Source organism: Helicoverpa zea, chromosome 5 (genome assembly GCF_022581195.2).
Source record: "Helicoverpa zea isolate HzStark_Cry1AcR chromosome 5, ilHelZeax1.1, whole genome shotgun sequence".
NCBI lineage: Eukaryota > Metazoa > Arthropoda > Insecta > Lepidoptera > Noctuidae > Helicoverpa > Helicoverpa zea.
The window spans coordinates 12285449-12299512 of NC_061456.1; the positions used below are offsets into that span (position 1 = coordinate 12285449).

General features: G+C 34.0%; 1 protein-coding gene across 1 annotated transcript; it reads right to left on the minus strand.

Moving 5' to 3' along the window:
- Positions 1 to 7453: 7453 nt before the first annotated feature.
- LOC124630585 (elongation of very long chain fatty acids protein 7-like) lies at positions 7454 to 13407 on the minus strand. The gene is made up of 6 exons (XM_047164548.1): positions 13119 to 13407; positions 12667 to 12857; positions 11835 to 11972; positions 9385 to 9490; positions 8627 to 8763; positions 7454 to 7910 (listed from the first exon to the last, which is right to left on the minus strand). Exons 1-6 carry the CDS (start codon positions 13177 to 13179, stop codon positions 7563 to 7565), a joined length of 981 nt encoding a protein of 326 aa, XP_047020504.1. The 5' UTR covers positions 13180 to 13407; the 3' UTR covers positions 7454 to 7562.
- Positions 13408 to 14064: the final 657 nt, after the last annotated feature.

Here is a 14064-nt window from a genome sequence, read left to right on the forward strand (position 1 = left end):
CTTTTATTGATGCTTAACAAGATATAGTGATCGTTTAGACTTTATTGATACAAATTGGTCTGACTAAGACCGAATAAGTGCTGAGACACACGAGGTTTTCAGTGTCAGATGACACTTTTTTAAATTAATTTTCATGAAAATTAAAGATGAAAGTCAAACTTTGGTGTGGAACTTTTGAGCTTTTGTTGGATTAGATATAAATAGCAAAATAACATCGGATCGCTTAAAACGATTTAAAACTTTTAATTTTTTGTTTCTCTTTTCAGGGTAGTCTGGAAGATTGTGATAAATATACTTTTGCTTTAACATTAGATAGATATAGAGGAACCAAATATTGTTAAATGGTCACGAAACTGAAATCTATGTCAAAAAAATGGAAAAGTTCCTGTAACTTTTTCTTTTGAATTTTTTTAATAGAAAAAGGAATATTATAAGACTACGTAAGAACATTCAAAGTTAACTAAATAAATAGTTATGAAACTCAACTCTACTTTTACCCGACTTCAAAGTGAGGAGTTTCTATATTCATCTCATTACATTATGAAAACATACTTACATATGTTTGCGTTTTGAGGATTCCAAAGTGCATAGTTACGTTGATCTAAATGGTCAATTGCTTTTATAAAACATGACTTTTTAACATCGTAATATATTACATTGTCATAACTTCATAACGCAGATAAATCATAACATACAGCAATAAGTTTTTGACTGAAAATTGTGTCAAATGTACTTAGTCATTGCCTATTCAAAATAAAGAAGAAAAAGTGTAGTTTGTATTTTCGTAGCGAGTAGAGCATTTGACCATATCATGTAACATTTTATTCATTTATATTTTTAAATATTTATTATAAAAACCGGCCAAGTGCGAGTCGGACTCGCGCACCGAGGGTTCCGTACAAATGCTGTATAGATAAAAAGTGAGTTTCGCGCCAACCGTTCAGTTTAGAACAATCATAGTTATGGTAATTTCGTGAGAGTCAAAATAGTTAATATTTTTTATTTTATAATATAACTAAAATAGTAGGCCAGTACCTCGTAAAAGTTATTTTATTGAAGTTATTTATATACAACATTTTATAGTCATCATTCAGAAATCTGATTGAAAATAACTAATTATGTCTTAAAGGTCATGGGGCATATCTGACCCGCTTTGTAAAAAGTGGCGGACATGAATCAAAGTAGTTTTAAATCGTGGAGAATGATATGACGTTTCTTTGAATATAAATATTTTATTAAAATTCCATGGAGACGAATGTCCAGGATCGTTTGAAAAATATAAAAGACAAGCAGTTGCAGAGGATTGTACAGGTTGCAATGCTAGTTTTTATTGTTAAAGACATTTCATAAAGAAGGAAGGTGCCAATCCGGATGACCAGGATCTGATGAGGATCTGGAAACCCTGAGAAATCGAGGGCAACTCTTGAATATTGTAGGCACGCATCGAGTCATAACCAGACATGTGAGTGTATTTTTGAGGGTACTGGTAAACAGTGAAGGTTTGGAGCTGATTTGATTATGGAGACTACAGAGAGTCAAGGGAACTCCCGAACGGTATGTTGCAACTACCACGTGTTTGGGTTTATTTTATTCGTATTGGCGAAGACTTTCCACAAAGATAGGTTTGACTGCCATTGTGGGATCGACAGCTAAGATCAGATATAGTTATGGGAACTCCTTTACAATTTATAACGTAACCTTGTGTTGGAATTTATTTTATTTTAGGTGATGAGAATTCACTACTAACTTGGGTTAAAGCAGCCATTGCAGCAATGGGATCTTTTATTTTTGAGGGATTAATCACCTAAAGAGCTCCAGTTTCAGGTTTTTTTCGAAACCGCCTGACGACTTGTAGCTGTCGAATTGTAACAACGACTTCTAGAGAGTAGGATTCGGGGCTGCTGGCTTTACGTTTCTACAGCCTTGACAAAAGTGTAATTCTGTCCCTTTCTTTGTTTTATAAAGTCGGCATTATTTTATTTTGTAGCATTTTACAAACAAATCCAACTTCAAACATATAAAAAAGCAACAAGAAAACAAAAGCAAGAAAGAAATTAAAAAGATGTTAGGTGCATCGGTCTAGAAGTCGGTGTCTAGAGGATGCATCTATATTTATTTAACCACCGAGATCTAGACCGATGCATATAAACAGTTTTCTTGTTGTTTTGGAAGTTGTTTTTTTTTTTTGTAAAAAGTTTTTATTTTTAACTTTTGTGAAAAGTTCTCGTCAATACGAATAATATAAGCCCAAACACGACGTAACTAAAACATACCGAGTTCTCTCGACTTTCTCACGTCTCCATCATCAGATAAGCTCTAAACCTTCACTGTTTGATAGTATCACCAGACATACATCTGAGAATCACGTTTTAATCCTATGCATGCCTACAATTTCTGATAGTTGCCCTCGATTTCTCAGGATTTCCATCATCAGATCCTGACCTGATGACAATGGAAATAAACGGCGAGTATACTCTTTCACTACAAAGAAATGATTTCTCAAATCCGTCAAACTTGGTCGTTTAAATTCCCCATTGAAATGAGGAAAATATTTGATGTTTACACCTGATTTTCTCTAGATTCCCAGGGTTCACATTGATGCGACTAATGCCATAGTAAATCAGAGCCTTTATCATTATACTGTGCTATATTTCGTTCGTATCCGCCGTGGGTATGGTTTTCATACTAAGGTGCCCAATGACCTTTGAATGATTTAAAATTTTTCACAGTTTAGAGGCCATTATATTTAAGAAGTGTTTGATATGAATTTCACTTTTTATTCAAAACTTTAATATCTCTACGCGTTCATGTGAAAAAGGGTAGGTAGTAAGTTTATAATTATTAAAAAAATATTTTATGTCATGTAAGCAAAAATAATATTTTAATATTTTATGTAACTTCAAATTTATCATTTTCGCAATTTTTCCTTTATCTGTACTATATAACGTTGCTTCGTGCCGAATTTTAAGATTCTGAGTTCACGGGAAGTACCTTGTAGGTTTTGATTCCCTAGCGTGTGACGGAAATTCGTCTAAGGTGTCGGTAAAACTGCTGTATCTTTTGATCGCGTTAACTTAGAAGTTTGATTTTTTCATTGCTTTAAGGGACAATAGACCTAGGTATTTGGTATAAATTTCAATTTGGTACCTTTATTCGTTCGTGAGAAATAAGGTAGTAAGTTTCATTTTATTAAAATATTTTTATTATATTATATAACAAAAAAAATGAGATTTTCGCAATTTTTCCTATATTTGCATTATATAACAATGCTTTATGCCAAATTTCAAGATTCTGAGTTTACGGGAAGTACCCTGTAGGTTTTGATTCCTTTGCGAGTGTCGAGAATTTGTTGAAAATATCGACATAATCGGTTGTATCTTTTGATTGGCTTGGCTTAGAAGCTTGATATTTTCACAGCCTAAAGGGACAAAAAACCCGAGTATTTCATGTGAATTTCAGCTTGGTACGTCCACGCGTTCTTAAGACAAAGGGTCTTGACAGACTGACAGACAGACAGACAGACAGACAGACAGACAGACAGACAGACGGACAACAAAGTGATCCTATAAGGGTTCCGTTTTTTCCTTTCGAGGTACGGATCCCTAAAAATAAACATAAAAAAATAGTATCCCACCGATATCGGGAAAATGGTTTCCAAGGTACCGGTGGTCAGGGCTCCATAGACAGAAACCTCCTGACTAACGCTTGAACCAACCGTCTAATGAGAGCCTCTTTAGGCTCTCTTATGGTGTGAAATAAAATAAAATGTATGTAACATGTTATTACAAAAAAAGAAAAGGTTGTGGTGGCCTGGTGGGTAAAGAACCAACCTCTCAAGTATGAGTGCGTGGGTCCGATTTCAGGTCAGGCAAGTACCAACTTTTCTAAGTTTGTATGTACTCTCTGAGTATATCTTGAAAACCAATGGGTGATAAAAAGGTGAAGGAAAACCTCTTGAGATCACCTGGACTATATAGTCTGAAATTACCAACCCGCATTGAGCAAGCGTGGTGATTAACGCTCAATCCTTCTCCGTGTGAGAGTTATCACATGGGTTGGGCCAAACTGCAAACAACTATGCCCACTGTCCTTTATCAACGATTTGGTGCACAAAACTGCAATTGACCGTATACATTGTCGTATGCGAATATTATACTTAATTTTTAGCACAAACATGACGTAGGTATTGTTTTTCTACGTATGTAAATAAACAAAGTTATTAGTCAACAATAGAACGTCACTATTACAGTCATTGCGATTTTTGACCCTTGATTTGAATATAGAACACGTGATTTTTTGCACTAATGACAATTGTTGTAGGTTTAAGCTAGGCCTTCTGAGTACGTCAACTCATACGCAGGTTGCATTCATATAACTATGTTTAACTTAGCTTTTTTAAGGTTCCATACCCAAAGGGTAAAACGGGACCCTATTGTTTTCGCTCTTCTGTCCGTCCGTCTGTCACCAGGCTGTGTCTCACGAACCGTGATATTTAGAGAGTTGAAATTTTCACAGATGATGTATTTCTATTGCCGCTGTAATAACAAATACTGAAAACTAGAATAAAATAAATATTTTGGGGGGAATCCCATACGCGAGTCCGACTCGCACTTGGCCAGTTTTCCAACTATGTTTGGTTCCTATTCTTTTCTAAGCGTATGTGACTGAGTATCAGTGTTTTGCATGGAGCGACTGCTTATCTGACCTCCTCAAATGGGAAGAACCATTGGCACTCAAATGGTATAATTTTGGCGTCTACATTTATAACGGAATTAATAGTCTTTTGGCTTAAACATTTTCTTTAGAATAACTTAAATCAGAATGATAACATCATTTATGAATAAAAATGAAAGCCTCAATAAAACATAATGTTAAAGTTTTTTTATAGATACATATTCATATGGATAATTGTATATATTAGTTTATAGGTATTCTTATGCATGATATATGTATGTGTATTTACATTTTTATGAGCCCTAGTTACCTGAAGTAAAGATATAAATAAATAAATAAAACGATTGTTTTATTTGATTCTAAAAAGCTAGGACAGATCAAACTCACATATAAAACATGAAATAAAATAATAAACAACCGTGGTTTCGCATAGAGAAACTGCATATTGAACAAAAAAAAATTACAGTTATGTATCAAGTTCAAGTAACAGAACCTAGGAACTAGGAATACCTAGCCAGGTACAAAACTCCATACATAATTTATATTTGTTTGATTGGATCATTGGACATTGATTTTTTTTTCTGTCTGGTATATTTTGAATTGAATAAATATGTTGTATCTGAAAGGTTAATTCTGTACGGTAATTAACAGTTTAGCTACTAAAGATAATTGAAAAATTCAGCTATTTATATCAAATCGTAATTATAAATAAAAAATTTTCTTGATTAGCTCAGTCTTATTGGCACACTTTTGCAGCATCATTAACGCGTACAATAAAACTAGGTTTCACCCGCTTCCTCAGGGAACTTCTTCTCCCATCTGGATCAAAAGTAGCCTATATATTATTTAAATGTGTTTGATGAAGCTATTAGACACATATTGCTGCCAACTTTCATCGAAAGACATTCAGTAGCTTTTGCGTGAAAGAGGCACAAACATCCATACTTAAAAAAATGTTGCCTTGATTATATTAGTAGAATTAATTAAGATTTCATAACCTTTAATTACATTTGACACCTTAATTGCTTACAAGATTTCAGCATCGAAGCAATACCCTCGTCAAAATCTACTTCAATAACTGAAGGTCTATCTACCCCTGACATTTCCGTCAACAGTTATACTTAAAAGATTATTCAATATCAATTAACGTAATATTTGATAAGTTCAACAATAGACGCGCCATTTATAATATTCAGTTTGACGTCAAGAAATAATTTTCGTCGCTAAATTATGTAGGCATCTGTCCCATTTGAAGTTCTGGTTTTATTTTGGTCTGAAACTGTAAGAAATTAGTCGTAATTGGCCTTGTTCGAACTTTGTTTTGTGCTCTGAAAATTTCTGTTTCTAAGGCGGCGGAACACATCATGTCAATTTGTTGGTAATTAGAACTTTGTGAATGAATAAATCATTTTCCCTTATCATAGTATAAAATGAGGACTCTCTTTAGATTTGTTTCAACTTGCTTCCCTTTGCTTGTTTTTTTTTTTTTTGTTATTGCCCAAGCTTCTTCGGTCACAACTTATTTATTTGTCTTCAATGTTGTAAACTAGCTTTTAAAGATTATTCGCCGTTTACGTGTATTTTAATGCATCTAACGTTGTACTTATAAAATGGCACCTCATAAACAGAAATTATAAAGAATCATACTAATATTATAAAAGCGCATGTTTCCGAGTGTACCTAAGTGTATATTTTTACTCTTCTCATGTAAACTCCTCAACAAAACCAGGCAGTATACCAGAATAATATAAAGCTATGCTACTTCTATCCGCCATGCGAGGAATAGTTTCGGGTGACACCGCTGGCAGAAGTTACTCAAAAATAAAATCTCATGAACACCCTCAAATGATTCACATACCAAACCAGACAGCCCAACTTGGAAATACCCAGTTCGTCTCCTATTTTTCATCGTTCGGACATTGCACCCTCACACCCCATTGCACTGACATTGCGTGACTCACACAATTTCAATACTATTAAGTAATCTGTTAGTACGACGTTTTTAAGACCTGTTATGCAAGTAGAATTAGTATTGTCTAGAGTGCACGCTATTGCAATTATTATGTGAATAGATATAAAATAATTTAATTATGAAAAAGGTGTACATCATATTGTATTTTGCTATCGGCAGTGAACACATTAGAAAATAATGTCTATGGAGTTTCCTGGCGGTTCTTCTCAATGAGACTGACGTTTCGAAAGAGTTGTTATTAGCCTATCTATACTAATATTAGAAAGAGGAAAACTTTGTTTGTTTGGTTGGTTGTAATGGATAAACTCAAAAACTACTGGACCGATTTTAAATATTCTTTCACCATTAGAAAGCTTTATTTTATCTGCGAGTAACATAGGCTATTTAATCCCGGTGCGGGCAGTAGCTCCCACGGAACGCGGTTGAAACCGCGGGAAAACGGCTTTTAAGATAAAGAAAATAATTGAAAAATGTTCACTTTGACTTCGACTTGGACAGTGGTCTACTAGTTATATAGGAATGAAAAAATATGGTATAGGTTTTGGGATGACTTTAGAGAGCAAACGCACATAGCACGTAGCGCACATAATTTTCCTCTTCTTCCATTTTGCTATGCAAACGCCAACCCCTAGGAAATATTTTTTTATAATCGTTTATAGAAAACAAAAAGTTTTTCTCGGTAATCATTTAACGTCATATTTTAATCTGAGGTAGACAATCTCAAAGTTTAAACTGCTCGTATAAACGAGTCTCGCGTACCTATATCTGCGCTCCAACATACAACGGGATAAAATAAAACGAGCAACAACTAAAACAGCTGTATATTAACATAAGGAGTATGGTACTTGTTTATTTCTTAATCTACTTTAATGTAAAATAGGTAATCTATGTCATTAATAAATGTATATACATCTTATTACTCGCCTTTGCCATACTGTTTATACTTATTATCATTGTTTGTATGTGAAACACCATTACCGTTACTTAAATTATTTTTTACATACATTTTGCTACCATTTAATTCTTTAACACCATTTTCAATCTTCGTTTTGGCACCTCCATTTTTCGAATTGCCATTGCTATTTGTTTGTTCCTTCAACTGTTGTTTGGGCTTCTTAATATAAGTTTTAATGTAGAAATCGGTAAAAAGGACTAACATGAACAAGTTTTGTGGTAAAAATAGGGCGCTGGTCCAACGAGGGAATTCGCAATCTGTCTTGAAAACTATTACTGCCATGTGTACTACGCACCAGAAAAATTGTAGCTGAAAAAAAGTTATTTTAGATTAGGATGCTGTCATATTATTATCCTTGCATATTCAGTACTAGTAAACTATACATAAATGTCACCAAAAAATAATAAGGCCCGCATCCTAGGAAAATAACAAACTTTCGTAAGATACAAAACGTGAGCCAGCTGATGGGACTGATCATTCGAAACCTAACACATTTCCAGAACTTTTATGCTTGTTTTTGCTGTATTCTAATTTTTCGTATTTTTTCTTTGAACTAAATAATGTCGGCTTCAGTATGTTTTGCACCGATTCAATGGTCGAAATTACTGAAGATGCATTTCATCTCAAGATAACCGATAAGTGGATAAGTTAACAAAATTACTTGTGACATATTGTTATCAACAATTTGCAAATTATCCACTTTTCAAGTTTATCTCGAATCGTGCTAGCAATGGTTGTTTATCTCAAACGCAGCACTATAAATCATCATACAACAAAGTCCCTTGCCTTGGCTATCACTTAGCCATAAACTTTTCAACAATTTTCATGCATTTTATCTTTATACGCAACCAAAGCATAAGAGAGCTATCGCCATAGTATGTATTTCGTATTCCAGACTTTTCTTTTAAAATGAAAGAATTATACGATTAAATATCTCATTAAATGGAACTATTACGAAATAAAATTATAAAAAAAATGAGGTAAAATTTTAATTCTACTTCAATTACTTCAAGTTTTTTACTTACAATTTGCAACTGAGTAACGTGTTTCTTGATCCATAAGGCATTCTTGACACTGGGGACCGCTACGGACAGCAGATAGTAGGTATACATCACAACGTGAACAAATGAGTTGATCACTCCTATCAGAGTTCCGTGACCACCTGAAAATTGAAATTGGAATGAAGATTAAAATGCAATGAAGAAGTAGGTGTAGTAAGACGAATGAAGAATATGCCATGTTCAGAGTGAGGAACTATCATACCTACTTGCAAAGGTTACGACAAAGACTTACGAAAGTGATAAAAATACAAACAAATAGGTAGGTAATCAAAAAAAATATTATCCCAATTTTTTTTGAACGTTTACTATCAGCTTTGTAGGTTAAGAAAATTATCTGCAGATGGCGCAAATTGAAGAGCGCGCTAGTTACTGTAAATAGTTTAACAAATTTTATGTAGGTGGCGCTGGACGAACAAAATATCCGATTGGGGTTGTTGACCGGAAAATGGTTTGTTTTTTATTCAATTTGTAATTCATACCATGTCATATAATAAAGAGGTAACCTTTTTCTGATTGTTTGTTTGTAATCTAAAGGCTCTGAAACTACAATACCGATTAGAAAAATTCTTGAACTGTTGAAAAGCTCCACTCTTGCCGAGTAAAACAGACTATATTTTAAACTGGTAAGGGCTGTCGCTCCCACGGGATGCTAGTGTAAAACGGCTAGTTAATTAGTATGAGGATCACATTAGTTAGAGAATAGTCAGGTCAATAACACGAACCTGGTAAATAAGTGACCGCACCCCATATCAACATAACCATTCCTGAGTGATGGTAGATGTGTAAGAACGATACTTGGTTAAACTTCTTTCGTAGCACGAAGAAAACCTGAAATTTAAGAAAACTATGATGAACACAAATAAAAAATACATGTTTAAAATGCATGTTTTGCTTTCAAGAATTAAATAATTACTGCTAGCTCATGCCCCAGTTTCACCCGCCTCCCGAGAAAACTACTTCTCCAACATGACATCTTGAACTTCACATAATATTAATAAGACGTTTCTTATAGTCAAAAGCATGGTCGTAAAATCTAATCACTTAATTTATTTTATTTATTTATTTCACCAACAGGGCCTAGTGGGTAAAGGACCAACCTCTCAAGTATGAGGGCGCGGGTTCGATCCCAGGTCAGGCAAGTACCAATGCAACTTTTCTAAGTTTGTATGTACTTTCTAAGTATATCTTAGACACCATTGACTGTGTTTCGGATGGCACGTTAAACTGTAGGTCCCGGCTGTCATTGAACATCCTTGGCAGTCGTTACGGGTAGTCAGAAGCCAGTAAGTCTGACACCAGTCTAACCAAGAGGTATCGGGTTGCCCGGGTAACTGGGTTGAGGAGGTCAGATAGGCAGTCGCTTCTTGTAAAGCACTGGTACTCAGCTGAATCCGGATAGACTGGAAGCCGACCCCAACATGATTGGGAAAAAGGCTCGGAGGATGATGATTTATTTCACCAACAATTGTTTATACTTATAACATTTATATTTATATAACACAACAGTTTAAGATTAAGGTAACAGGATAACAATTACTTATAGCTAAACTCAGCATATGTGATCAAAAAGTTCTTGTTCAAAAGTCGACTTTTGTACAGCTAAAACATGTTATAGGTGTTTAGAACTGAGTATCTAAATCATATGTTTCTGATTACAAGGAAACAGATAGGTAATAGATTAATGAACAGCCATTGTTTGATAATTACCTATTTCAAATTAACCTTTTGCGTAAATTTTTCAAGGCCCTAATATATTACTCGAGTTATTTTTTTACAATAAACGTTCACGCATACAAAGTGTTACATAACCGAAAAACAAAGTGAATAATAAAATGTCAAACAGCACTCTCTTTTTTTTAAGGGAAATTATCAAACGAGTGTCAGACTTTTTCTGACTAAAACCCTATGTTCTTTCTTAAGCTCTTTAGGTACTAGGGCCTCGGTAACTCTTTCGAACAATCCCGCAGACCCGGCATGCTTAGGCCTTGGTGGGCCCCACTGGTATCAATTTATAACGTTGAATAAGTCTCTAAAGTCTGTAATTTCAATTCATATTGAACCTACTAATGTAACTGAGTAAAAAGACCCTGAGAACATAAGCAAATTTTTTTTCAACAGTAAAAGGTTGACACAAATGCCCTTTACGTGAAGTAACTGCTTTACGTGCGAAAATAGACGCGACAGTATTTAAGAATAATAAATAAATTAGAAATTGAACACTGGTACTACTAAAGTTTAAAAACAATATAGCAGAATTCCAAATCACGTAGGTTCAAAAGAATTACAACGGAATTAATTTAAATACCTATTGGCGTAAATATACATATGTATAGCTGAATATGTATCCTGAAGGAAATGAAAGTGTTTGTACATCAAAAATATATTTTTCGTACCTAATGGTGAGATGCTACCAAAATAACGAATTCAGAATGCAAGAGGTGTTCTAGTATGAATACGACTGTTTCGGGTGGGTATCGATACTAACATAATCAATATTTATATCTATACTAATATTATTGGTTTAGTTTAATTTAAGTTATTTTTAATTTGAACGTTGTGCGCACCTGTAATTAACATATTTACGCAGGACTTATTAGAATTGTAAACTTATATTTGTGAAAGTATTTGTAAATAAGTTGTTGGTGTGCCTAAATAAATAAATAAATAAAATTATAAAGAGGAAAACTTTGTTTGTTTGGTTGTAATGGATAAACTCAAAAACTACTGGACCGATTTAAATTTTCTTGCACCATTAGAAAACTACATTATCTGCGAGTAACATAGGCTATATTTTATCCCGGTGCGGGCAGTAGCTCCCACGGGACGCGGGTGAAACCGCAGGAAAACGGCTAGTGTATTATAAAGGTGAAGAGTTCATTTGTGTCTGTTTATATGAATGTCCGAATCTCAAAATCGAAAAATTGTAACTAGTTATACATTATATTTTTATTTGGGAGCGTGAAACTATTTCCAAGGGACACGGATGAAGTAAGTGGCAAGCTAGTTGTTTTTTGCACATAATGTTTCAAGGCCCATTGTAAGACATCAGTGCTAAAGTGCCAAGGTGTCAAAACCAAACAACTTGACACGGTTGCAGCTTAAATCATCTTTTATAGATGTTAAAGGGCCATTGATGAAATATAGAAACAAAATATAAAAGAAAAATACTCACGGTATCGAGAAGATCAATGACTTTGAGTGTGAAGTACAAATAGCACAGTTTTGCGATTGCCAGAGCTTTTGGGTTATCAGAGTAGTCAACTGGTTCACAAAACCATTTGTAATCCCATCCCCACGCAACGACAATAGCCTGGAAATAATAATAAAAACACAGAGTATGAAAAACAACAATTAAAATTATAGATATCAGAATATAGAAGCAGATCATCAAATTTTGCAATCGTGGGGAATGAGTGTGATAGGTATGAATGTATATGGTTGGTGAGGAAGAGGATCAAGAATATTCATGAAACAAGATCACATGCACGATACGGTCATACAAAGAGCCCTGCACTGGTGCCCGATTATTAGCCCAAGTTACCAAACAGTCGTGGTGGCCTAGTGGGTAAAGAACCAACCTCTGAAGTATGAGTGCGTGGGTTCGATTCCAGGTCACAAGTACCGATGCAACTTTTATATATTTGTATGTACCTTCTATGTATATCTTAGACACATATTGTTTCTATGTATATCTTAGACATAGATTGTGTTTCGGATGGCACGTTAAACTGCAGGCTTCCTTGGCAGTCGTTACGGATAGTCAGAAGCCAGTAAGTCTGACACCAGTCTGACCAAGGGTTACTGGGACTGGGTTAGGGTTAAAGAGGTCAGATAGGGCAGTTGTTCCTTGTAAGTCACTGGTGCTCAGCTGCATCCGGTTAGACTGGAAGCTGACTCCAATATAGTTGGGAAAAAGGCTAGGAGGATGATGATAATGATGAATACAATTATCATACAATTCATTGCTTGATTAAAATTTGTACTACTTATTACGAAATACTTACTTCCACAAATATATACGCACAAGCTATCACTTGAAATGTGTTATACACTATAAGAATTTTATCTAAATTGAAAGGTTGACGGTTCTTCATGTAATTTGGTCCCCATTTCAGTATAAATGTCAGGTACAGAGCAAGTAATGTTAAGACTTGGTACGGTTTTCCTACAAATAGCCAGTCTTTTGTCCTGGGATCTGAAATCACAAAGAATAAAGAAATAAGTATATTTTTTTATAATACTAATCTGCATTAAATTATACAACACTTCAATATAAAACAGTGTCTACTACTAAACTATGAATATAAATTGCATTTAACACTAGTCGGCATAAGGATGACATTCGTTTAACCTTGAGATGATCAAGGTGTAAATCAACTTGTACATGTGGTACTTCAGGGATTTCTCATAAAGAAAATTATTATCTAAATCTAATTAAATAAGAAGAGTTGCTTACCAGCTAATTCATCAAATAAAATTTGATATCCTCGCCACGCACTTCCTATAATTGCCGCCATGTTTTTCAATATTCACTACGTCAGAATGATTTGCTTCTTCTAAAACAACTTCTAAATTAACTTCTATAATCTTATTTATAGCAAAATCTTCTTGTTTCCTTAATTTTACTCCTTCTTCTTCCTCGCTGTTTTCAATATTTGCTTTATTTTTATTTATTGCTGTTTTAGCGTTTCCATTTTTTTACAGACCTACTACATTGATAACCATTGTTCAACTAACACAACACTTGTTCATTCATACGTTAATTGATTCAGTGTTAAGGGGTATCAATACATTAGCATTTTGATCACTATTTTACTAGTAATAGTTGAGGATATAACAATAGTCCAACTTTGAAATACATTTACAATCAATTTTTTTTGTACAAACTTGTATATAACTCTGTACATATTTTTGTCAATAATAAGATTATCGCTACACATCTTTGCTCACATTTGATGTAATGGATTTCCGCAGAGTATCACCTGATTTCATAATATAAATATTAAGGTGACAATTTATTCCCTGCTCATATCAAATTATTTTTATGGAAAGATGAAGTAATACTTTCATGCAAACACAGTTAAAATATTATTATGTTACGCAACCTAATTTTACTTATGTTGTAGGATTTTAAAATGGTATTAAATCACAAAGGAGACAAAACTGCTCCTTGTGGGACTCCGACTTACCATAGCATGAATTGCCTTCTTTATTAATTATGTTTATATTTTATGTTCGTGTCCAGTACTAATGCAATTAATTATAAAATGCATCAGTCTTTAGTGCGATGATCCTACTTATCACAGTAAATATTATAACCCACCCACCGTATCGAAGGCTTTACTTAAAAACTAACTAAATATGTTGCTAAATATCTACATCTAAATCTAATTTGATCCATA